The sequence below is a fragment of the Erinaceus europaeus genome, chromosome 3 (assembly GCF_950295315.1).
Source record: "Erinaceus europaeus chromosome 3, mEriEur2.1, whole genome shotgun sequence".
NCBI lineage: Eukaryota > Metazoa > Chordata > Mammalia > Eulipotyphla > Erinaceidae > Erinaceus > Erinaceus europaeus.
In genome coordinates this window covers 165,761,045-165,787,183 of record NC_080164.1, presented here as the reverse complement: position 1 = coordinate 165,787,183, position 26,139 = coordinate 165,761,045, and the positions used below count along the sequence as shown (strand labels likewise).

At 38.6% G+C, this 26,139-nt stretch overlaps 1 protein-coding gene across 2 annotated transcripts in view; it reads left to right on the top strand.

Moving 5' to 3' along the window:
- Positions 1–26,139, top strand: part of STIM2 (stromal interaction molecule 2) — a 121,120-nt gene that overhangs the window by 18,251 nt on the left and 76,730 nt on the right. For both annotated transcript variants that reach the window (XM_060188243.1, XM_016193412.2), the window contains exon 2: positions 23,080–23,210. In XM_060188243.1, coding sequence (XP_060044226.1) covers positions 23,080–23,210 — 131 coding nt within the window. The remainder of the gene's footprint in view (positions 1–23,079; positions 23,211–26,139) is intronic.

Below are 26,139 nucleotides of genomic sequence, written 5' to 3'. Positions count from 1 at the left end.
AGAGCCAGTATGTATTGAGTACTGGCTGTATGTCAGGTGCGGTTCTAAATTCTTTACCTTGAGTTACCCTTTTAGTTCTCACAGTAAGCTTACGAGGTTGATCTCCATTACAGAGGTGATGCAACAGGGGCCCGGTGAAGTGAAGTTCAGATTCATAGAGCTGACAAGTAGTGGAGATGGATCTCACCCACAGGATTCACATTCTTAATGAGTACTCTTGACTTTTGAAAAATTATAGTCTAATTCCTTTGAGTAATAAAGCTGTTTTTTTTCAAATATTTTGGAAGCAGATTATTTCTAATGTTTCTGCTTCGTATTAGTGTAGCTTAACAGGCACGATGTTACTGTGAACATAGGACTGTGCAGAAACACAGGTCTTGTTCAGGGTGATCAGTTTTTGAAGAGCTGTTCAACTCTTTCACCATGTGCGCTTAACCCGCAGCGCTACCACCTGGCCCCTAAACTCTATCTTTCATAACTTTGAACTGCTGTAAATATTTATTCTTCCTAAGCTTTTACTGTAATATAGTAGGGCAGAAGAGGAGAGTATAGAGAATCAGTATTCAGCTCAGATGTTTTTTTTTTTTTTTTTTTTTTTAAGTTAGGCTCAGATATTAACAGCATCCAGGTCAAGAAACAGAACATTGTCTTCGTCTCCGAAGTCATTTTTCTCCCTTTTCATCTCTGCCTGCCTTGTTTTGGGTTAACTATTATTCTCCAATACCATAAAGCAGCTTTCTTGTTTTTGAATGTAACATAAATATGGAATTATCACTGTATGACAGTATCACAGCTCATTCTTTAGGCAGCTGTAGTTTTTCTTCTTTGGTATCTGTTAAGGCCGGAAGATCATACTCTTGGGAATGTGAAGGATCTCGTCAAATACATACAGTTTTAGTCTATGTTATCTGTAACATCATTTTCATTTCCTGGGGTCTGTGTTTCTCTTTTTCAGATTTAACTGTATTTTGCCTAGGTAAAGTCAGAAGGAATTTTCAGCTAAAGAAAGTGTACTGTACTTACCTGATAAAGGACTTTAGGAACAGAGATACTTGAAATGTAAGGTCCAGCAGTGTTGTTTGTAGTATAAGAGTGAAACAGGGAGTCAGGCAGTAGCGAGCGCAGCAGGTTAAGTGCAGGTGGCGCAAAGCACAAACACTGGTGTAAGGATGCTGGTTTGAGTCCCTGGCTCCCCACCTGCAGGGGGGGGTCACTTCACAAGCGGTGAAGCAGGTCTGCAGGTGACTTTCTTTCCCTCTGTCTTCCCCTCCTCTCTCCATTTCTCTCTGTCCTATCCAGCAACAACGACATCAATAAGGACAACAATAGTAACTACAACAACAATAATAAAAAAAAAGAGTGAAACAAAATTTAGCATCTCTTGTTGGGTGTATGTGCATGTGTGTGTATACACACATATATGTGCATGTGCAGTGTTTATCCTAACTACTAAGAAAAACTGGCATGTTGAAAAATTCATATAAACTTTACTTCAAATAGGATTTTTTAGATGCAATATTTTTTAGAAACTGATTACCATGAGTCATTTCTCCTTGATTAGACAAAGAAATTGGGACTCTGGAAACTTGTGGCTAAGTGGAAAGGGATATTCACTTTCATTTTTACAGTTGTGGTAAAATCAAATCAGTGAGAAGAATGGAAGGGGAATGAGGAAAGTAGAAAATTACATTCTCCTACTTAAAGTTTGTACTATTTACTAACCTGTTCATGTAACTGAGAAGATCTTTTTCAATATGTACTTCTTGAGCACTTTATATATTTTATATGTATTATGTGTATATATATATGTAATGTGTATATACACACATTATATACATTGTTCTAAGCATTGGGGCAATGACTAAAGCAGTGTTCTGCATTCTAAGTGGGTAAGATATAAACAAGATGAATGTCAGAAAAGAATAAATACTATAGAGGAGAATTTAGTGGATGAGCAGGAATAGAGACGAGACTGTCAGTGTGTGTGTTTGCTCTTTTGTGTACAAGGGCCGAGAAGACATAGGTGCCATTTTAGGAGAAGTGAAGGACTAGGAGAGGTCACCTGCATGGACCTTGATGTGAGTCATACTTGAATTTTGGAGAAACTTCAAAGAAACCTGTTCGCTAATGCAGCGTAAGTGATGGAGGTGGGACGTTGAGCTGAAGTCACAGATAGGTGAAGGTCAGAATGTATAGCTTTTGAAGACTGGTGTAAGACAGTAGGCACTTTTCTGTGTGAGATGAGGAGTCACTACAGGGTTTTGGGGAGAGGTGTGAAACAGTTTGATTTGTGTTTAGGTGCTTGGTTGAGGTTAGACTGTAGAGGACCTGGTCTCCAGGAACAGAGAGACAGGTTAGGAGACGTGTAGAAGAGAGAATGGTGGAGGTCCAGAGTTACCTGTGCCGCTGTAGGTGACACAGTTGGCCGTTCCTAATGCAAATACCAAATACAGCAAAGACTTTGTCTTCTTGTGTCTTGAAAACCAAGTTTATTATGTTGTAATAAAGTCTATTACAAATATAATAAAGTTCATTATAGTTTATTTTAAAGTTTATTACAATATAATAAGCCAGGCTTATTATATTGTGATAAAAACTTCTGCGATATTATGATTTAAGAAGTTAAGACATAGGACCAGACTATTAGGCTGTTGGAAAAGTCATGACATTTTTGTCTTTTTTCTCTGCCAGAATGCCTCATGACTTTTCTGACAACCCACTAAATGTTGGATGTTATGGGATAGTCCCAACCCGGTTAGTTAATCCTTCTCAGATGTGCTTCCAGTTTGTTTAAAGCATAGGGTTTATTTTTATCTATATTCTGGCCCCTGGACTCTTTTTACCTGATAATGATTTCATTTATCTTTATTTAGGTTTTGATATGCAGCCTTACTTTTATGTGCTAATATAATTACAGAGAAATAATGGATTTGTTTTGCTTGTTTATTGCTTAAGTGCTCTTCTGTAGTCATTTATGAAATTCTTGACCTTTCATTGCTGTACTATACAATCTCATATATATATATATATATATATATATATATATATATATATATATATATGTATATCATTGTCTCTGTTACCTAGTTTTAAGTTTTTTTTCATGGTCTGGAGTTTATTTTATTCTGAAAAGTTAGCATAAGTGTATTTAGTAAGTACTTAAAATCTTTTCCTTAACTAACATGAATCAGTTTGTTACTTCTGTATTATAACTTGTATTCATTATATCAGAGACACCTTTAAAAAATCAAAACATATACATAGTTATTTTACTCTGCATTAAAGATTTAGGCTTAGCAATCAGACCCATGGCTTGGAATCTTGGTCTTGCTACATATTAGATCGACAGGATGCTTTGAACTATTCTTAACTTACCTATAAAATGGAAGACACAATACCTACCTTTCAAAATTGTAAAGATTACATGAGACTACATGCAGAATGCTGAGCACAGAGTGTGGCAGCAGTAATAGTAGCTCCTCACATGGTCATTGTCTTTTTTTTTAGTTAAGCCTAAAGCTACTAGGTTATTTTAAAAAATAATTGGAAGTGTTTCACTGAATTTTCATTTAGTTCTTCCTTTTGCTTATTTTCTTTGTTTTGATCCTTTTCAAAAGAGCTAGAGATACAAAAATAGCTTTATCCGTAGTTGTGATAAACACTGTATCAAATAATGGAGGTAGCTACTTCTCAGATGAACAGAAGCTGCTAACAGTTTTAATGAATGAGACTAGGGAAGACAGTAAGCATAATTTCTATTTGAAATGAGGATTTTTTTAAAATCCTATGATTCTTAAAACCAGAGTTGTTGAATTAGAAGAGGTGGACAAATCTACAGGCTCTATATTTGTACATAGAGCTTTATATTTTAAAACAAAGAATGGGTGCTTTCTATCTTTAATTGAAGGACCTCAACATTCTCTAGAAAAACTTATATATATATATATATATATATATATATATATATATGATATTTAAATTAAAAATTAAGCTTTTTCAATATTAAATAGGACTTAAACAAATTACATATAAGATTGAAAGAGATTAGTTTCACAGAAATAGCTCAAGTGATTATAGGTGTTGGTAAATCCAAAATCTGAATACCATTTTTTCTTTCTCGGGGAAACTTCAGTTTTGTTTTTATGACTTTCCAACTGATGAGACCAGCCCCACTATAGTATATGAAATAACCTTCTTTGTTTATGTCTACAGATTACCTTCACGACAATACCTCAGGAAGTGTTTGATTGAACAGTTGGTTATTATAGACTAGACAAATAGGTATGTAAAACTAGCCATCACACTCAACTTGGCTGTCATGTATATTTCCTAATAACCTTACTTAACCTCCAAATGAAGACAGTAACAAAATCATACTTAAGCTTAACATGGTGACAGCTATCATTTGTACACTGAAGATACCCTAAGCCTTTCCTCAGGAGAGGATGCAAAGATCTTGCTCAATCTCCTTTACACTGTACCTTAAATACTGTCATGTAGAGACATTAATTTATATGCTTGGTGATAAATGAATAGAACAAAAGAAATCAGTATATTTGCTTGCTATATTAATCTATAGACAGGCTCAGTAAAAGGAAGACAGTATTTTCATTTTTATCACTGGTCACGTGATTGTAGCTGGTATGTGTGACTACCTTCTTCCATTGCCTTATTCCCTGTTCCTTTTGCCTTCAACTGACATCTTAGCTACTTGTGGTTCTTTGCCTGGTGGTGTGATCCAAAACTTCATTCCTGAAGTGTCAGAGCCATTAGTAGTCCTGCCTGAACTGGGCTGTTGTAGTTTTCTATTGGCTTTAATTATAGGGCATGGTATACAAGTCACCTTAAAAGGACCTCCTGTATAGACTTCTACTTTCTCATTGCCATTGTGTAATAATTGTCCAATTTCCCCTTGTTAATCAGGATTAGTCACATCAGTCAGTTAAGTAGTCTCTTCGTAGGTTAATATAAAAAGAGGGAGGAGGAAGGAGGAGAAGAGGGAGAAGGAGGAGGAGGAGGAGAAAGAAGAGGAGGAGAAGGAGAGACACAGAGAGAGGGAAGAGTCCCCACAAGTGATTGAGTAGCAGTTTAACTTCTAGTTCAGTGAAATTGTGTTTCTTAGTTTAAGCCTTCCTGCCTTTGAAATTATATATATATATGACATAGCATAAGTTCATGAGGACAAGAAGCAAAAAACTTGACGGTAGCAGGTCTCTTGGGGTAGCAGTGAATGTGTCACTCTCACACTCTCATTTCTACCACTTGATCCCACTATCTAAATGTGGCTGTAAGAGAAATAAGCTTTATAAGGAATGCTGATTTAGAACACCTATATCTCCCCTGAGAACGTTGCCTCTGTCACCGAAGTAAGTAGCAGTGTAACTGAGACTTCAGAACGATGGGAGAACATGTTAACAGTAGACTCGTGAGCATGGCGCACCATTGCTGGACTTCATGCACCATAAAGTGGCTTCTTTGACACAAAGGCAATGCTTTGTGGATCCTGTGATGGTGGAGAAGTATTCTATAAATCCACAAATGGTAGGTTTGGTAGAAACAACAGATGCAGGGAGGACAAATCTTATCTCCAGAATCTCTACCCCCGTTATGAACAAGACTTTCTTCCCTTTTAGGAATGGAAGCATTTCATTGTCCTCAACTTGCCCTCTGGTAGTTGTATGATCACGCCTGGAGAATAGTGCCATCCTGGAGGTTCAGTGTTGTCTGTTGTTGCTGGCATAGGGGACAGTCATCAGTGACTATAACCTAGTCAGTCATGGTGGGCAGGACTTCACACTGCTGAACCCAGGCGTAGCGTTTCTCCCTCCTAGGACTTCAGTATTCGTGAGCCCATTGAGTGATGCTAAGAGTGGCTGGGGAGAGAGAGAGGGTGGGAGGCAGGCTCACAGTATATGGTCATCCTGTCTACTTGATTATTTAAATCCTCTTTTATCAGGGTGATACTTTATTGAGCACTCAATTGGGATACAGATATTTGCATGTTTTTTTTTTTTTCTCTTTTGCCGTTTCTTTAATAATCATGCCCTTCTTAGTCCTTGGACATGCAGAGGAACCATTGACTTAGTTTAGTGACTTGATAACCAGTGACATCTCTGATAATTGTTTTTTCCAAGCAAAATGAACGATCACGTGTGTTGTGTAAAGTTCTGGTCATGGGGAGAGTTTCCATCACCACTATTCCTTGAGAAATGTCCCAGTGCTACAGCTGTCCACTTTTTTCCTTTTTTTAAATATATTTATTTATTTTCCCTTTTGTTGCCCTATATTGTTGTTGTAGTTATTATTTATGTCATCGTTCGTAGATAGGACAGAGAGAAATGGAGAGAGGAGGAGAAGACAGAGGGGGAAAGAAAGACACCTGCAGACTTGCTTCACTGCCTGTGAAGAGACTCCCCTGCAGGTAGGAAGCCAGGGGCTTGAACCGGGATCTGTAATACAGTCCTTGCGCTTCGCACCACCTGTGCTTAACCCACTGCGCTACTGCCCGACTCCCAGCTGTCTGCCTGACTCCCAGCTGTCTGCTTTTGGCTAGTGTCTTATATTATGCTAAGTTATCCAGCCATGTAAGGCCATTACTGCAAAAACCGAGATTTCCTAGACGATTATAACTGCCTCAAGACTATAACCTAGCAATCTTATCTGCATTTTCTACCTGCTGGCCTGCTGTAGAGTTTGGATTCAAGACCGCATCATCAACTCCAGTCTGAGTTTCTTGTCTAGTGGCCTGCATCACAGATTTCTGATAATCAGTCCCCATAATTATAGGCGCCAATTCCTTAAAATAGATCCCTTAATGCTTATGTGCATTTTTACATACAGCATGTTTGTATTATGTATGCACACAGTATTTATCTATATCTCTATATATCTGTATATATATATCCACCTGTGTCTCCAGTTGGTTCTATATTTTTGTAAAGCTCTCATGCACTTGGCAAATAGGTTGGAATCACACGCCTAAGAGAGGAGTCAAAGCCAAATCAGTCTACTGAGTCTTGGCTCTTTTTTGTCTATAGGTGGAACTAAATGCAGTACTTTTCTACCTCAGGAGATACAGTGATATGCCTCATGCCATTGGATTCCTCTTTTTTTTTTTTTTTTTTAAAGATTTTATTTATTTATTAATGAGAAAGATAGGAGGAGAGAGAAAGAACCAGACATCACTCTGGTACATGTGCTGCTGTTGAACTTGGGACTTCATGCTTGAGAGTCCGATGCCTTATCTACTGTACCACCTCCTAGACCACAGTATTCCTCTTTTTCTTTTTAATATTTATTTATGAAAGAGACAGAGAAGTTAAGAGGGAAGGAATTGGTAGGGAGAGATAGAGACACCTGCAGCACCTTTTCATTGCTCATGAAACTTCCCCCCTACAAGTATGGACCAGGGAATTGAACCTGGGTCCTTGCACACTGTAACCTGTGTGCTCAACCAGATGTGCCATCCATCATCCTGTCCCTTAAAAAAAATTTTTTTTTTTTTGATCAGAGTGCAGCTCAGCTCTGGCGACTGGTAGTGGCAAGGATTGAATCTGAGACTTGTCAGTCTCAGACATGAAAATCTGTTGCCACGTTGCTATGCTGTCTCCGTTATTTTTTCCTTTTTTGAGGTACATTATTTACATATTTTTTTGTCTGAAAATAACTCCACTTAATGTATTGAATATGACTATGTTTTCCAATAGACTTCTAACTATACTGCTTTAAAATAGGTTTCTAGATTTGTGTTTTAAGTTTCTCAAGTACATAGCTTTTTTTTAATACGAGAGTACAGCTGAGCTCTGGTTTATGTTGGTGCAGGGGCATTGAACCTAGGACCTTGGAGCCTTAGGCATGAGAGTCTCTTTGCATAACCGTATGCTATCTACCCCCCACCCAACATTTCTGAGTAAGAAGTTTTCTGAATCTTGAGAGGGTTTATGCTAGACCTCTTTATGTTAAGTTCTACTTCTTTCTCTGCCAGTTGCTGTCTTGGATATTTATCTTAGTTTTCGGTCCTCACATTGCTTATTCACAAGCCTGTATCGTGTTCACATAGTTTTCATGAGGCTTAACTGAGAAGTGCTTTATAGGCCATAAACTATATACATTAAACGGCTGTATTGAATGAATGTAGGTAGAAATGTTCACAGAAGAAAGCTAGACGAGGCTTTTGAGATCCTCTGATCCATTTTATAGGCAGCAGAACTTACCAGTGTGTAGATACAGAACTGAGTACAACTCAGGGATTCTGTTTCCCAAATCTTGGGATTTTCCTGGTTTGCCTTTCTTCAAACTAAATAGTATTTGAAAGGAACTTTAACTTCTGTAGGCACATAATTGAGTATATCTTTCCAGGAGGTCATGTAGAAAGGTACATGTGACATTACCAGGGAAAAGGAATTTTAAGACTTTAGTTCCTTAAGTTACTAGTAATTAAAACTGTTGTCAAAGTAGTGATTGAATAATCCCCCCCCCCAGCCCGCCCAGGAATTTAATCAAAGAGAGCCTTGTTTTACTTTTTAGGGATTAAAATTCATCTAATACAATAAGAAGCAAGGCCCTGGGTGGTTGCTGCATAACCTTGTACTTGAAATTCAGCTGAATTTTTACTTTAAAACCCTTTGCTTCAGAACAGCAAAATCTTAACCTTACCACTTGAGATAACATGAAAACCTTCAAACTTACAGAAGTTAGTTCCTTGAAATCCAATTCATCAGCCCAGTTCCTTATTCTTTCTAAAGTAATGACTTGAAAAGACTTGTTTCCTTATAACTTTTTGTGATGTGGAAAGATCTGCTACTGTTTGTGCGTTGGAAGAGTGAATGTATTGTGCAATATTTTTGGCTTCCCACTCCCAGAAAGGGGCTTCTTCTCTCTCACTGTGGCAGTGTACTTCAGTTCCTGGGCCCACTCATCCCTTCCTGCTCTCCCCCTCCATCTTGGGTGCCATATTTCTCAGTTGAGCATCTTTATCTCCACATCTAGTTTCTGTTCTCATGTGAAAATGTCCTCTTCTCTTAGAACATTAATTCCTTGTGAAATGATGAGCTTCTTTAAAGGGAGGAACCTAGGTTTGCTGAAGCAATTTTGAGAATACATGTTGTTTATATTAACTTTTTTCCCTTTACTTTCATTTTTTATTTTGCTGGGGCTTGGTGTCTGCACAGTGAATCTGCAGCTCCCTCTGGCCATTTTTTCCCTTTTTTTTTCTTTCTCAGTTTTGGAGAGACAAGAGGAAAAGGGGATAGAGAGACATGTGCTGCACTGCTTCACCACTTGTGAAGTGTCCCCCTTGCAGGTGGGCACTACGGGCCTGAACTGGGGTCCTGTGTATGGTGCTGCCACCTAGCCCCTCATATATTAAACTTTGGCCACTGGTTTTTTTTTTATTCCCCCAGAGGTAATAACCATCAAGTGATATTGATGTGTCAGTAGTTGTTTGAAATGGGAAGTTTATAGGAACTGAAGTTACTCTTTTTGTTTTAATGCTACTTTCTATGAGGAGTGAGTATGTGCAATGAACTGTCACTGTTTTGAATGTAAGCTGCTCAGAGTTTTATTTTAGCTATCATACAGACTTTGTGTTTTTTCTCCAAGAGTAACAGATGGGAATATCCTTTAAAATTCATTACGTCTGTCCTCCAAGGTAGACCTTTTGCCTGCTTTGAGGAAGGGATAATACCCTTTCATATAATGAATACTAACCCCTTTTTAGGTTTTATTAACTGCATACATACAGCTCTACAGGTTTCTGTCTGTTCTACAACTGTTTACTACTTACATTTTTATTGCCACATTGATTGGAAGCATGCTGATTTTGCTGATGAAGAAACTATAAACCCAAAGATAATAAGAGGTTTGCTAAAGATTGGATGGTTGGCAAATAGTGTAACTGAGTTTTGATCTCCGGTTTGACTCCAGAGTTGGTGAGGTATGTTCTAGTTACTTAGAGACACTGTGGACTGATAGATAAGCAATTTTTTTTTTTAGCTATAATAGATATGCATATTGTGCTGTGAGAACTGATCATAGGACACATGTAACTATTCAGAAGTAAAGAGGACTTTATTAGAGGGGAATGAGTCACTGGTGAAGTCAATTTTCAGGGATCAGAATGTGCCTTGTATTTCATGTTATGGAGAGTGGATCTTTTTTTTTAATATTTAATTTATTTATTCCCTTTTTTGTTGCCCTTGTTGTTATATTGTTGTAGTTATTATTGATGTCATTGTTGTTGGATAGGACAGAGAGAAACAGAGAGAGGAGGGGAAGAGAAAGATAAGACACCTGCAGACCTGCTTCACTGCTTGTGAAGCAACTCCCCTGCAAGTGGGGAGCCAGGGCTCGAACCGGGATCCTTACGCTGGTCCTTGTGCTTCGCGCTACCTGCACGTAACCTGCTGCGCTACAGCCCGACTCCCTGGAGAGTGGATCTTATCCTTTGGAATACTAGCAGGTCTTAAAGGTTTTCAGCAGAAGGGGTGATGTGTCAAGTTTCAGCTTCATATGTTAAAAAGACGTAGCACTAGACTTGTGGAGGCCAGTAGAAGAAGCAGTGAGGCTGTCAGGTGCCAGTGGTGAAAAGGTAGTAAGGCAAGAAGGAAACTGTCAACAAACATTGTGTGTGTCCCCCATGGTCAAAGGTAGAGCTAAAGCTTGTGTATATAGGATAGACACTGTTCAGATCAGATTCAGATAGCTGATTTGCAAAGAACTTTACTTTTACTTGTTAAGAGTACTGTATCTTGGATAGAAACCACATCTTTTAGCGACAGCTGTCTTTTTTATGTAGAGGCTATTTTATCTGGCTAAATGTGTACCCAGATTTTGGTAATAATATAAGTGTGACTTTTTGGTTTAGGATCTACAGTCACATAATTTCAGGAAGCTTAGCTAATATTCTTAAAAAGATCAGCACTGTTTTATGAATTACTTCTTTCATTTCATTCTAGATTGTTGTAAAGCATTTCTTGGAAATTTCTGATTGAGTTCTGTAGGCAGGAAGAATGCACTAATTGTCAGTCTTTCACATTGTGTCCTCCTAGGCCAGTTCCTACCTATTTGATGCGATTCTGCATCTTGTCCTTTTCCTCATATATCCTGAGCTGGAAGGGAGCTGTTGCAGTGCCCAGTTTGTCATATGGTAGATGGCGTTTTCTCGGATTGTCTGTAAGAACAGCTTTTCCATTATTAATAGGTCAAAAAAAAAAGTTTACAGTGTGAGCCTAGTTTTAGTATTTAATAAACAAAATGTCTATCCATGTACATAGTTAAAGCTCAGTGAGGCAGAGAATAATCAATGGTGGCAAATGCTTACTGGTCGGCTGGGTTACTTGAGAGATAGACTTGAACATTGGCATTCGGCTGTGGAGAGGTTGCTGCCGACTTGTCCAGGGCAGTTTTGGTCGAGTAGTGAAAGTGCAAGCCTGCTCTTGGAGACCATTTTAAGAGGAACAAGGGAGGAGAGGAAACCAGAGATGAGAAAGTAGTAATTACTTCAGGGAGACTATCTGCCAGGGGGAGCAAGGAAATGGGGATAATAGTGAAATGTTTGCCTCACAGAGAGCAAAATGTTAAGGATGAGTTTCTGGAGCAGTGCTAGGTTCTCTTGAGGAACCATGTGGATGATGAGGTTTAGTTCACAAGAGCAGGGGCTGCCTCTATATAGAAACTTGGGGAAGTCATTTTTTATCTGTCTGTCTGTCTGTCTGTCTGTCTGTCTTTTATCTTTTTTTTTATTATAATGGAGACAGAGAACTATGGGGAGAGATGGGGTGATAGAGGAAGAGAAAAAGAGAAACACCTAAAGCCTGCTCCACCACTTGTGAAGCTCCCCCTTTTCAGGTAGGGACCAGGGGGTTTGAACGTGAGTCCTTGCACCTGGTAACTTGTGCGCTTGACCGTCTGGTCCCCGTGCTAATTCCTTTTTAACGGAAGACGAGAGCCACGATATGAGGGCCAGAGACTGTGGAAGGTAGCTCAGTGGGTCATGTGGTCTATGGAAGTTCCCTCCGTATGGCTTCATTAATCTCCGTAGTGAAGTGGAGGAAGTGAAGAGTCTCTGTGAGAAAGTCTGGGAAGAAAGCACAGAAGTGTGATACGAGGGTGGCAGAGTGAGTGATAGTTCACCCGCCTCATTGATGGCTTAGTTGATGTCTGTAGCTGCAGATTTCAGGCGTCTTGGAGCGCCATGTTTAGATGAAAGGGTGTAGGCTGGGAGCAGGTGGAGAATTAGATTTTACCAAGGTTATGCCTTTGCTAGTCAGGTGTAGTGACTTGAGAGGATAAGGGACTTGGAAGTACTTGCAGTTTTACTTCAGATGAAGAAATGTTATTTTGGGAAATTTAGGAAATCAGGGATTACTCTATCTTAACAAAAATTTATATTATTTTTGTGATGAGCTCGTAGTAACCGGCATGCCACCAACCAATCAGTTTGTGGGGCTGGAGAGACAGCTCAGTGGTATATCCATCCATTTGGATTGAATATGCATGCTCATTTTAAGGTCAGTTTTCTATCTTAAGTATTCTCCCAGGAGTTTATATTAGTACACAGTTATGTTTTTAATGTCACAGTTGTTTAAAATATTTTAAGATATTAATGGAACATTCCATACTATAAAAAGTAAGTTTGAAGAATAATGAATTGGAATTAATAGTTTATGGATCACATGGGACAGATCTTTTTCTTCTCTATGCAGTGCTGGCAAGTGAACTCATGTTTGAGATACACTGTTCAGTGGCCTATTGTCTAGTTTTCTTTTTATCCATTATTTTTATTTAGAGTACAACAGAAAGAAGAGAGCGATAGAGAGAGATACTTTGGCATTATTCCACCATCCGTGGAGCTCCAGGGCCTCAAACCCAGGGCCTATTGCTGGGTAAGTGAGCTCTACAGGGTTAGCTGTTTCCTGACCTGAGAAAATCTTTTTCTTTACTGGGACATAATACTTCATTTGAACCAAAAGTAATATCCTGCCAGCTGATGGCCAGAACAGTTTCCAAAGTTTAAATGCACCCTTAGTGGAAAGCAAAATTGTACTGTTTTTAAAGAATGTGCAGAAAACATTACGTGCTTTGGGATGATTCCTTTGGTTAAGTCCTAAGTGTCATGGGTTTTGGACAATCATATGACTTGTTGGAGTAAGTGTATATATCTTTCTAAAGAGAATTCTGTGAATGTGAAGAGAAGTATCTTTTACACATTTTATTCTACTGGTTAAATAATTTTATTACATTCAGTGAAATCTGGTGCTAACAGAGAAGCCCCCAAAATTGATTTAGGGAAAAAAATGATGAGTGAGGGAGAGCCAGAGTAACCTCTGAGTTCTGGTCTTGCCTGTGCCAGGAATCAAGTCTGGGGCATCATGCATGCAAGTCTGTGCTTTGTTACTGACCTATTGCTCCAGTCCCAAAAGTTGATTTGTTGCTGACAAAAATTCATTACTACTAAAGAGTTGATGTAAAAGATTCAGAGAAAATTGATTACTCTGGGAAGTATGTATGTATTTTAGTTTACCATGCTGGTCGTGCATGCTGTTCACTACATGCAAAGTTGTTCTAGTAACTGTCTATAACTCTAAACTCCACCATGCCTACTTAGATATTTTAAAGTAGAAGTATATGGTAGAATTACATGTCTAAACATCATATGGAAAAAGATGGATAGAAAAGACTATACCGGAAAAAAAATAATGATTTTTCAGAGTTAGGTATGTCAGTTCTTTCAAAATTATTAAACAGATGCTTGCCTTCTTCTGCTTTTTGCACTGAAGGCCTTTTGCAAGCTGCTAACAAGTAATGACATCTCCAATTTCATCTGCTTCTGATGTCTTAGAGAAGCTATTTTTAAAAACCCAAGGAAGATATTCTCTTTAGAATTTGAATACATTACTATAACTTTTTTGTTTTGATGCTTTGATCAGTAAGCTTTGCAACTATACATTAGTTTGGAGCCGATTGTGTTATGAATTGAGTTGGCAAAGCTTTAATGGGGAAGGTTTCATGAGACTTTACCGTCTCAAAACAAAATAAGGCAGAATTCTAATAGCAGTTGTTTTGACTGTATCTCCATATTTTTTTCCTTTGCTTCTCCATACATTTTGTAGATAGTCCCCACCTTAGAAATATTAACATACATCCTGGACAACTTTTTTTTTTTTGGCCTGTGGTCTCATTTCTCCATTGAGGTCACCAACACATTGCACAAACATCTGGCTCTTCCCTCATCCATTAAGAGTGAAGCTTTGTAAATATTAACTCTGATTTTCTGTTACAGGAGATGGGAGGGGAAATTACCCATTTCTGAGACCAAATTGGCAGGCAGTTATACTGATTCCCAGTTGGAGATATGAATCTCTTTTCACTTACAATATGTTTTGAGGAAAAGGAAAAATCCAGTAGATATATAGCAAAACTTAAATCTAAATGAGTGTTTTTTTTCCTTTTTTTTTTTTTTAACCAGAGCACTACTCAGCTCTGGCTTATGCTGGTATGGAGGATTGAACCTGGGACTTCAGAGCCTCAGGCATGAAAACTTTTTGCATAACAGTTGTGCCATCTACTCACACTCTGAGTGTTTTATTTCTCAAAAACTAATCTTTGGATATTATATTCTTGTATTAAATATGAATTTTAATGAATCCACTTAAAGACTTTCCTTGTTGGAATTTGTCTTCAGAATTTTTTTGAGGGTTGTTAAAACTATACAACTCAGTATCTAGGTTGTGGGAAATAGAGATTGATAGAGTTCTTTTAATTTGGACAGACCTGGCTTGGATTTCAGTAAAATGATTAAGCAGCTGTTTGTCCTCTGAGGATTTATTGTGTTCATCAGAAAAGCAGCAGCAGCAGCATTATGCAAAAAAAGTTGTTGGGAGAAGTTGAACTAGATTCTTCTTCTAGCGTTTGCCCTTCTTCCGTAGCCAGTCAACAGTGTCAGGTTGAGCCTGATGTAAAGTTTCGAGACCTCCTTTGAATCTGGAGAGGTGGCAGTCGTTGACTATGTGGGTCATAGTCTGTCTGTAGCTGCAGGGGCAGTTCGGGTCGTCTCTGGCTCCCCAGCGATGGAACATAGCGGCGCACCGGCCATGGCCTGTTCGATAGCGATTGAGATAACCAAGTATGGCACCTGCCTAGTAACTGTTACTCGCTAAATGCTCTCTTCCCTATTTTTCTTTTCTCTCTGCATTTTAGGAAGTTGCTAACTTTTTGGATCAGCCAAAATATATTGTCTAATAAAAATATTACTTTTGAAAATTGCTAAGGTATTATCTTAGAGAAACTAGGCTTAGATCAGAGGAAATATAACTTCATCCCTACTGTGCCATGTACTGGCTAATACCTATGGGCACCTTACTTTTTCTGGCTCTTAGTAGTAGTAATCCAGTCATCTGTTAGATGGTATTTATTGTGTTTTTCTGTGGCTATACAGCATGTGGCAGGACTAGAAGGAATAAAGTTAGTTTTTCCTTCTATGTCTGCTTAGCTTTTCTCATTTGCAAACCTGGGGTTCTAATTTTGTTTTATCTGATTGTTGTTTTCTTCTCAGAGAGTCAAAATGTCATGCATGCTCTTGGAGTTATGCGGTAGTAGCAATCTCTTTATCTCCCACGTGTTGATATAAGTAGGATAGCATCCTTGTTCACTAGAGCTTGTGTTTTATTTGCAACCCCCCCATCTTCACCATTTAAATAATATATTTCAGTGGTATTAAGGACATTCACAATGTTGTAACTGTAACTTTAATTACTGTGTTCTCTCCCACACAACACAAGAGAAATCAAATAAGTGCAGTTCTCTGTGTGCATAGTGCTGCTAATCAAAATGGTAGTGGTGTGTGATTATTTGAAAGAGGCCTGCCTTCTTGGAGTTTGGATTTTTTTAGCTTGGCCATGTTGCTTTCAGTTGTAAATGCCAGTAAGAACATTGAAGAGGTTGGCAATTGCTTCTGTGATTTCTTGTGTCTCTTTCCCTTTTGTTTAACACATTTTTCATGAAGTTTTTATAGCTTCCTGGGAAACCTGGCCTTATTAAACAAATATATGCATGCACCTGCTTACTTTTTTATTTTTGCACCTAGTCAACAGTATTTTCCTACATAGAACAAATGCTAACGCTACAAGCACATATGCACATATTACTGCTTTCTAGGCGCCTTTAGGCAAAAGCAGTGGAAAAGTTAAGTTACTGCATATAGATCTGAACTAAGTATGACTAGAAAGTGAAAGCAGTTGTCTAATTATGCCTTTTTATTTTTTAAATTTTATAAAATGGAAACACTGACAAGACCATAGGATAAGAGGGGGACAATTCCATACAATTCCCACCAGCAGAACTCCGTATCCCATCCCCTCCCCTGATAGCTTCCCTGTTTTTTAGCCTCGTGGGAGTATGGACCCAGGGTCTTTATGGGGTGCAGAAGGAAGGTCTGGCTTCTGTAATTGCTTCCCCCTGAACATGGGCTCTGACAGGTCAATCCGTACTCCCGGCCTGTCTCTCTCTTTCCCTAGTGGGGCAGGGCTCTGGGGAAGCAGGCTCCAGGACACATTGGTGGCGTCGTCTGCCCAGGGAAGTCCACTTGTCATCATGGTAGCGTCTGGAACCTGGTGGCTGAAAGAAGAGTTAAGATATAAAGCAGAACAAATTTTTGACTAATCATGAACTTAAAGGCTGGAATATTTCAGATGAAGATTTGGGGTCTTCGTTTTGGAAATAGCTAGTAGGTCTATTTTAAGTGGATTCCCAGAGATTTTTACTTTGATACCCTACTCCAAATCAGATCTTGCTTTGAATTTCCCTTTCTGTTCTCTCTCAGCTTCTGTTTATGAGTGGGATCATCCCATATTCGTCTTTGTCTTTCTGACTTATCTCACTTAAAATAATTCCTTCTAGTTCTATCCAAGGTGGGTCAGAGAAAGTGGGCTCATTGTTCTTAATAGCTGCATAGTATTCCATTGTGTAAATATACCACAGCTTTCTCAGCCATTCACCTGTTGTGGGGCACCTGGAGGAATGGATATTGGTATAGATTTTCTTTTCATAAAGGACTAACTTGGCAACAGAACTGCATCTGAATATAGTTTTGAGGGCTGCAGCCCAGCAGGTAAGGGGCATGCTTTACCATGTGTGAGACCTTGGCTTTGCTCACAGCAGCACACGAGTACCAGCAGAGGTACCAGGGGAACTCCATGGGTTATAGAGTAATGCTTTGTTTTCCCTCAATTTCTTTCTCTCTTTTCTTCCCCCTTCTCTTTGCTGCTCTCTCTCCTCCTAAAACTAGAATAAAAACTGGGCCAGTGAGTTATTAATAACTCAGCAGTTGTGCAAATGCAAGAGGCCAGGGGTCCATCTCCTGGCACCACATTAAGCAAATACAGTTTTAAGACAGGCATTACCTTCTGGCCTGTACTTTTCAAGAGACACATGCTGTTTGAGAAGATTGACAGGAAGTTTTCAAGGTGGCAAGGACAAGATGTTTTGTGGCAGGAGAGACTATTAAGTGCGAATGAATTAGTCAGAAATCAGTAAATTAGAAAACATTTCCAAAAGGTGGGAAGGGACCTGTGTAACTGAATTTGGATCAGATGCAGTCAGTCATCCCTCAGAAGTGGTCTTTAAAACAAAGATTCTGGGTTGTAAATACCTGCAGTGGTTTCTCATCCTCCTGTTGGTAAAGTTTGTCTCATTTAACTGTTGAACTTTTCAAAAGTCTCCCTAAATATTTGAGCTTTAAGAGGCCTTTATCTGTATTTTATAGCACCCAGATACAGTATTAGGCATACCAGTTGTAACTTTTCCTTTCTCATGTATGTTATGATATGGAATAAGCTCACAATAAATGTGAGTATATTTTTAATACCTGTTATATACTAGGCAATATGACAAATAAGATGAGGCTCACTTTACTCTAAACAGTATGAAATAACATTTATTATTAGATCTCTTTTGAGAGACATTCTAATCTCTGCGGTGGTGTATGGTGTACTATATGCATGAATATAAGGGAAGTAAGAGGGTGCCTTACAGAGATGATCAGAAGGTGAGGGGAGGGGTAGATAGCATAATGGTTATGCAAAGAGACTGTCATGCCTGAGGCTCCTAAATCCCAGGTTCAATCCCCTGCACCACCATAAGCCAGAGCCTAGGAGTGCTTTGGTAAAAAACAAACAAACAAACAAAAAAACTCAGTTTAAATCAGATCATTGGTCTACTGAAAAATACACTAAACTCTCTCTGGAAAGTTTTAGAGAAAAATGTACTCTAAAAAAATCAGATTGAAGTATTTGAGGAATGCGTGACCTATTATTGGAAGTATTAAGTACAAACAGTATTTATTTTAAAACTTCCTTTCAAGTGGTAGTAATTAAGAAAATCCTAATCATGAGACTCAAATAGTTGCCAGTGTGGTAAGCCAGGTTCTTGGCAGTCTGTGAAGTTGCACGTTGTTAGTGGGCTACAGCTGGTCACTGGTTTGGAGTTGTGACTCCAAACCAGTGGTGGGCCGTCCTTAAGTTGTTCTTTACTGTGTGAAATTTGCTGACTCTGAAGGTTTATAGGAGGGAAACTAGCTGTGAAGATGGAACTTTCTTTTTCAGTTGCATTTATTTATTAAGCTTTTGCTCCTTGTAGGTTTTAGAACTTTATCTCTCACATATATTGATGGAACTGGGATGACCAAATATAAAGAATATAACAAATACTAGTTTTTCTAGTGAAGGCTTAGAGGAGTCATGCCTGACACATTTTGTAATTCTGTGTTGTCTCAGCTAAATAGGAATGTACCCTTGTTTTACCTCAGCTGTATATCTGAATGGCAGTTTGAAATGACTCCTTTGTCTCATTACACCAGAATTGTCATTTTAGTAGGAACATAAGTTGTAATTCTCTGTTACTGTGTCTGCATGCCACAGTTCTACTTAAAGTTAACAGTGACTTTTAGATTTCTCTTGACTTGTATTGCTGAGGTTCGTTGTTTTTCATTGACAGATTCAAACTGTTTTCCTATATTCACTTTTCCCTTCTTACTTCTCTACTCAACACTTAGAATTTTCTCTCTTCCTTTCAGGAGCACTATTGTCATATTAAAGGACAATTCTTTATTGTGTGGGCCTAGCCAGAATGTTGAAGTTAACTTAAATACCTTTGTATTTTCTCATACTCAGACCCACCTTCCCCGAGGTGAGCTGTAGGTAGCATTCTCAGTTGAGAACAAATATGCTGACAAAAACTCTTCATTCTAAGTTTTAGAACACATTTTATTCCTTTTTGAATTTGTTCTTATTTTCCATTTTCTGAACCCACTAATTAAAATTCAGTTTCTTTCTTGCAATGTAAGAGTCAGGAATGCTTATTTATTAGCTGTAGTGATATATAGTTATAATGTATTTTATTATATATGACAATGATTAAAATATGATACATAAAACAGGGTTAGTCCTTGCTCTCATGGAGTATAGTCCTGATACTTTACCATTAGTACTAAGTAAGATCATCCTCGATGACTTAAAGTTCTCCTTTATTATTTTTGTTTAGTACATTACATAAGTTTTCAACAAATACTTCAGCAGTAGTATGTGGCTTTGGATAAATAGGCTTTCTGATTTAGGATTTGGAGTCATTGGATAGTTTGTTTCAGTGTAAAAATATTCTCATTAAATTACTGCTGCTTTAATTAGGACCATAAAAAGGTGGTGGTGGTGGTGGTGGGGCTTATTAGTCTTTCTGAAGTTTAGTTTTTCACATTTGCTAAGTCACTGGAAGTTTTCCCCTTCCAAAATTTATACAAAAAACCAACTAGGTAAGTAAGTCAATATTTTTTGAGCACTTACTATGTATTAGACATTGTTTTATACCCCTGAGAAAGAGGAGTGACCAAAACAAAGCCTGTGATGTCATCATGGCATTAGCATGGGGGAGCTGGACAGTGAACCAAGAATCAAAATGATAAAGTGCTTCAAGAAAAGTAAAACAGGTAGAGGGAAGGAGAAAGATTCAGGGAGGCGAAAACAAAGTGGAAGTTCTCACTGAGTAGTCTGTTACTATGTTTTCTCCTGTATCGTCACTTCAGGTTAACTGTAGAGCGCTTCCTAATCTGACAGTCTCTGATGTTGTCAGGACGACTCTATACTTATTACAGGTTTGTCATTGTACCTCCCTGTTTACCTTTACTTATTACCTGGTTTCTGCCTAGACTTTGGCTTTTTCATATCTGCGAAGTAAATAACTCGTTAATTCGTCTGACTTTTAAACTTCACATCGATTTAAAGCAGTCATCAAATATTTCAGTCACTTTGGTAATTAATATACTTCTCATAAACATGCATGATTACCAAAATAAAAATTCATAGGTATCTGTTTTTTATTGAAATGCCGCTCTCCGGAGCACCCAGTTGGCCCTTTTCTGTGGGACACACTTTTGCTCTCTGGTGCTCTCAGCTCCTCTGCCAGCCCCTGGCAGTTCTGATGACAGCAGTACTTTAGGTTTTAGAGAAAATTGCTCCTGGTGACACTGGCTCACTTATTTTTATTATGCTACCATTTGAACATGGGTTGGGGTTTCAGAGACTTGATTTAAATCCCAGCTCTTTCATTTCTAGGGACATGACCTAACACAAGTTGCTCATGAGTCTGAAAAGAGGAGACATTTCGGTGCCCCACATGTAGTTGTAGGGGTTACATTATGCACGTCAAATAGCATTGCTTTCTAGAGTGTAGCAGGCAGTTGGTCATTAGGGGAAAATCATTTCAGCTCAACAATTGATTGATTAAATTTAGTGATTAAATTTTGGATTAATTAAATCAAAATAATTAAACAAACCGTTTAACAATATTGCTGCAGAATCAGTCTGAGCATTTGTTTAGCTTCAGGTAGAGGAAAAGAGGGTGGGATTTAACAAAGGTGTTGATTGCTAGCCCTGGTTAAGTCTTATTCTGTGCCAGCTGCTTTTGTTTTCCTCAATGGAGAGGCTTAAGTCTTAAGTCAGCATATTATGTTAAAAACATGTATCTCAAGCGCAGGTGGCGCAAAGTGCAGTGACCCGGCAGAAGGATCCCGGTTCGAGCCTCTGGCACCCCACCTTCCTGGGAGTAGCTTCACAGGCGGTGAAGCAGGTCTGCAGGTGTCTATCTTTCTCTCTCTCTCTCTGTCTGTCTCTGTCTCTCTCTGTCTTCCCCTCCTCTCCATTTCTCTCCTATCCAACAACGACGACATCAATAACAACAACAATAACCACTACAACAATAAAAAGATAACAAGGACAACAAAAGGGAAAATAAATAAATTAATTAGTTAAAAAATAATAAAAAAAAACCCATATATCTCACCATGTTGCATTTAACACATGATGAGGGGGAGGAAAAGTATCTTAGTTGCTATACTGGATGTCCTCACCTGGCACGGGGCAAGGACAGGAACTCTATTATGTTTTTTTTTTTTTTTAATTTCTTTTCTTTTTTTAAAATTTCTTTATTGGGGAATTAATGTTTTACATTCAACAGTAAATACAGTGGAAGGAACTCTGTATTATGTTTTAAGTGAATGCATGGATTCTTTTTAGAAGACTGACATGCTCTTACTGTGGACTACATGCACCTTGGGTCTATTTTAGCCATCTAAGGTTGATGTCTGTGATATATTGACAAAAGAAAATCATTCAGGGATATTAGTGATTTCCCTTGAAACCATCACACATGTTCTATAGGCTTGGATCTTTTATAGCAGTCTGCGTATTTTAAAAAGAAGTCCTTTTAGGCTAGCTAATTAATTTTAAACGACTACTTGTGATGAATTTGCCCAGAAGGGAAACTGAGAAAGAAATGCACAAGACTTTAGGTCATGAAACCCAGAATTCACAACTATTCTAAGATTTCTAGTTCTTAAGTCATTGTACCAAAAAGGAAATAAGCTTTCTCTTGGAGAAAGGATCCCTCTTGTCACATCTCCAGCTCCTGCCTTCCCTTTTGCTGTTGTGCTTGGCAAAATGGAGCGATCTTCATCATTTGCCTCCTCCATTCCCTGAAGGCATGGATGTTAAGTGCTGCAGGGATTATCATAGCACTTCCGGACAGGACAGGACAGCTGTGCCTCCGGGTCTGGCCTCCACCCTGTCTTGTTTTCCACAGTCACTAGTATGATCTTCGTCTAACAAGTCTTATTGTATTAGTTCTCTCCTTGAACTAAGTTTCTTATATTGTTTTTCAGGATAAAATTCTGAATTCCTCTGTATGGAAAACAGCTTTTAGAGGCGGCAGCCTGGATTTCCCCCACTCTCCTTTCTGAGCTCTTGTCACTTTTCCACCTACTAGTCACTTGCATTTTTTGAATGTTCCATATTCTTCTCATGCTCCTGAACATATGATCTCTCTTTTTCCAGTCATGCCTTTCTCTTCTTCACAAGGTCATCAACTACACGTTGTTTAAAACTCACCCTGGGCTGCTTCTTAAAACAAGTCACAAGCTTGTATGTATTAAAGCACAAATAACAGGTGGTTGTACATTACACAGATAAGGATCAGAATACATTTCTAAGGGGGAAGCATTAAGTTAAGGGAGCTTGAAGTTGTCATCCAAATGTCTTTGTGTCAAGTACATACTTTGATCCCATAAGATATTGAGTTATTCCAGTTATCCCATGCATAATCTCCGGACCCTTAGAGCAGCAGCCAGACAACAGAATTATAAGTAATCACAACCCTCTGCTACCTGTGGGAAGAAATCTTTGAAATATCCAGACTTTGCCTTAGAGTAGGATTTTGTGATAATGGGACAGAGCCTGAAAAGTAGGCCTGGTGGTATTATTATCAAAGGAATATAGACAAATTACACAGATTTTGCAAACGTTGATGCAAAAGTAACAATCAGTAGGATTTCTAATAACAAGTATCAGGGAAGTCTGGGATCAGAAACTTCTTCAACAGAGTTGTATTCTGTTATTCTTTCGTTGCCCAAAACACTTTGCTACATTTTTCTTGAAGTCTGCTAGTTTGATTTGTTGGTTTTCCTTAAAATTATATTCTTTAACTGTTGCTTGTGTTTTGGTATGACATGTTAGTAATTGCCCTTTGTTCTAATTTCAGATCCCTGCATGTCATTGAGTCCACCCTGCTTCACAGAAGAAGATAGATTTAGTCTGGAAGCCCTTCAAACAATACACAAACAAATGGATGATGACAAAGATGGTGGAATTGAAGTAGATGAAAGTGATGAAGTAGGTGGAAAACGTTTCTTTGTGGTATTTTCTTAGAACAGAATGATTGACTTTAAGTATTAAATTTTCCCATTTTCCTCATATGACTTAATTCATTCATCTTCAACATGCTTAGTTTTTAAAATTATTTTTTATTTGTTTATTAATTAGATAGAAAAAAACCAGAAATTGAGAGGGTGGGGGGAGGTAGGGGGAGACATAGAGAAACACCTGCAAAACTGCTTCATCACTGCAGGCAGGAGTAGGGGCTCAAACTCGGGTCCTTTCACATTGTAGTATGTGTGCTCAACCTGGTGTGCCACCACCTGGCCCCATGTTTAGCTTTTCTTTCCATTTAGTTGTACCTTTTATACATATTTTCCCCCTTTCTTTCAGGCATATATGAATCTCATATTCTTGGACTTCTTGAACATATAACATATTTTGACTGTTGTCAGTTATCTGTTGCTACTTTACTGCAAAATTCAGTGGCTTACAAAAAGTTTATTATGTCTCTTGGTTTTCTGGGTTGACTGGGCTGCTACTTTTCTTGTTCCCTTAGGATAGCTTGAGGGCACTGTGGGACTGGCATTCAGATGGGTTCTGCTGGGGCTCTACTATCCAAGATGGCCTCTTCTTCTGTTGAATCTCTTTCCAGGTGGCCTGTCATCATTCAGGAGCCTAGCACAAGCTTCCTTACAACATGGCAGCTGCTGAGTGCTAGTGTTCCATGATGATGGCTCTCACACGTAATTCTCACATGAAATCATTCTTCTGCTCACGAATGTTTATGAACATCAGACTAGCTAAAGCAGGTCCTTTAAATGGATCTGTGTGGGGGAAGATTGTACAAGGACATGGATACTAGGAGATGGTTCATTACGGGTCACCAATGCCCTAATCTGCTGTATTCAATTTCTTTCTTTTAAAATTTTTTTTAATATTTATTCATTTTCCCTTTTTTTGTTGCCCTTGTTGTTTTATTGTTGTAGTTATTATTGTTGTTAAATGATGTTGTTGTTGTTGGATAGGACAGAGAAACGGAGAGAGGAGGGGAAGACAGAGAGGAGGAGAGAAAGATAGACACCCGCAGACCTGCTTCACTGCTTGTGAAGCGACTCCCCTGCAGGTGGGGGAGCTGGGGGCTTGAACCGGGATCCTTATGCCGGTTCTTGTGCTTTGTGCCACCTGCGCTTAACCCGCTGCGCTACAGCCCGACTCCCATCCAATTTCTTTCTTAACCATTTTCATCTTCTCCCTGATTCTTTGGCTGTGGTCTTATTCTAGTCAAGTTCCCTGGAACCTAGTAATTTCGAGTCTCTCTCTCTCCCTTTCCCTAGCACACATGTACACAAACACCCCTCCCCTCACATATACATTTCTGCCTTTTTACTTTTTTTTTTTTTAATTATCTTTATTTATTTATTGGATAGAGACAGCCAGGATGGAGAGGAAGAGGAAGATAGGGAGAGAGAAATAGAGACACCTGCAGCTATGTTACCACTCATAAAGCTTTCCTCCTGCAAGTGGGGACTAGGGGCTTGAACCTGAGTCCTTGGCATTGTAACATGTGCACTCAGCAGTTCTGCCACCATTCAACCCTTGCCTTTCTACTTTCAAGTTTAATTTGTATAAGACAAAGTTGAGTGCTCTTCCCTCTGAAGTCTTTTTTTAGTGCTGCTTCTGTGCCTACTTTCTCAGTTCCATTCCTTCTAGCTCAGGAGTTTACAGACTTTTTTTTTTTCTTTCTTTCTTTCTACAAAAAGCTGAGGTATAGGTTGAAATGTGTTCTCTTCACAAAATATGTTTTGAAGTTCTAATTCATAGTTTCTTTGGTATGACCTAGTTTGAAAATAGGTTCATTGTAGATTTAATCTCCTATGGCATATGCACGGTATCTTGATATTCTATAATATACCGGTATCTGAAGCACCAGTCTGTTATCGTGCCTACCTCTCCTGCTTCTATTTGTAACCATGATTTGTGGTCCTCAAAGTAATGTGGAGACTTACATATTTTGGAAGCAAGGTAGTGGCAAACGCTAGAAGAAGAAGAAGCAAGGTAGTAATAAGCTTGTAGCATTCTTCTACTTTGTGATTAGTCTGCAAAATGAGGAAGGAAGGTAGGAAGAAGGGTCATGAAACCCTATTTTACACAGTATATTATTGCAACCAAATATTTGGGCCCCCAGAGAGAGAAGTGGATGTGAGACAAGTTGGTATAGTTTTGGAAGATTGCTCTAAGGAATAAATTGATGCATGTAGCTCTCTAGACAAGCAGCAGCTTATTAGAAATGAAAACTTGGGGTTCTGCCTAGTCTACTAAATCAGAAACTTGCTCGTGGAGGCCAATCCTCTGGTGATTCGGATACTTTCTTTATACTTTAGTGAATCTTATAGTAGATTCTGCACTATAATTTTGTAACACTTTTTACGATGTAAGGCATAGTGTTTAGGGGTGGGTAGACAGCATAATGGTAATGCGAAAGACTTTTCACACCTGAGACTTCAAGGTCCTAGATTCAGTCACCATCACTACCATAAGCCAGAGCTGAGCAGTCCTCTGCTCTATTTCTTTTCTTTTTTAAACTTTTTTATTATCTTTATTTATTGGATAGAGACGGGGCAGAAATTGAGAGAAGGGGGAGTTAGAGAGGGAGAGAGACAGTGCAGCCCTGCTTCACTACTTGCAAAGCTTTCCCATGCAGGTGGGGACCGGGGGCTCGAACTAGTCAAGTACTTGCCTTTACAATTGCACTATTTGTTTATTGAACTCCCTCTCTGTGTCTTGCTTTTCCAGTTCATTTACAGACTGCTATTCAGTTCTCTCTGCTTTTGATAGTTGATAACTGATTCTTGATTCTCCCAGAATGTTTCTATTCATATATCTGTTCATTGTCCCTCCGGCAATCACCATAGAAACCAGAAGACTTTCTCTTACTGGGCCATTT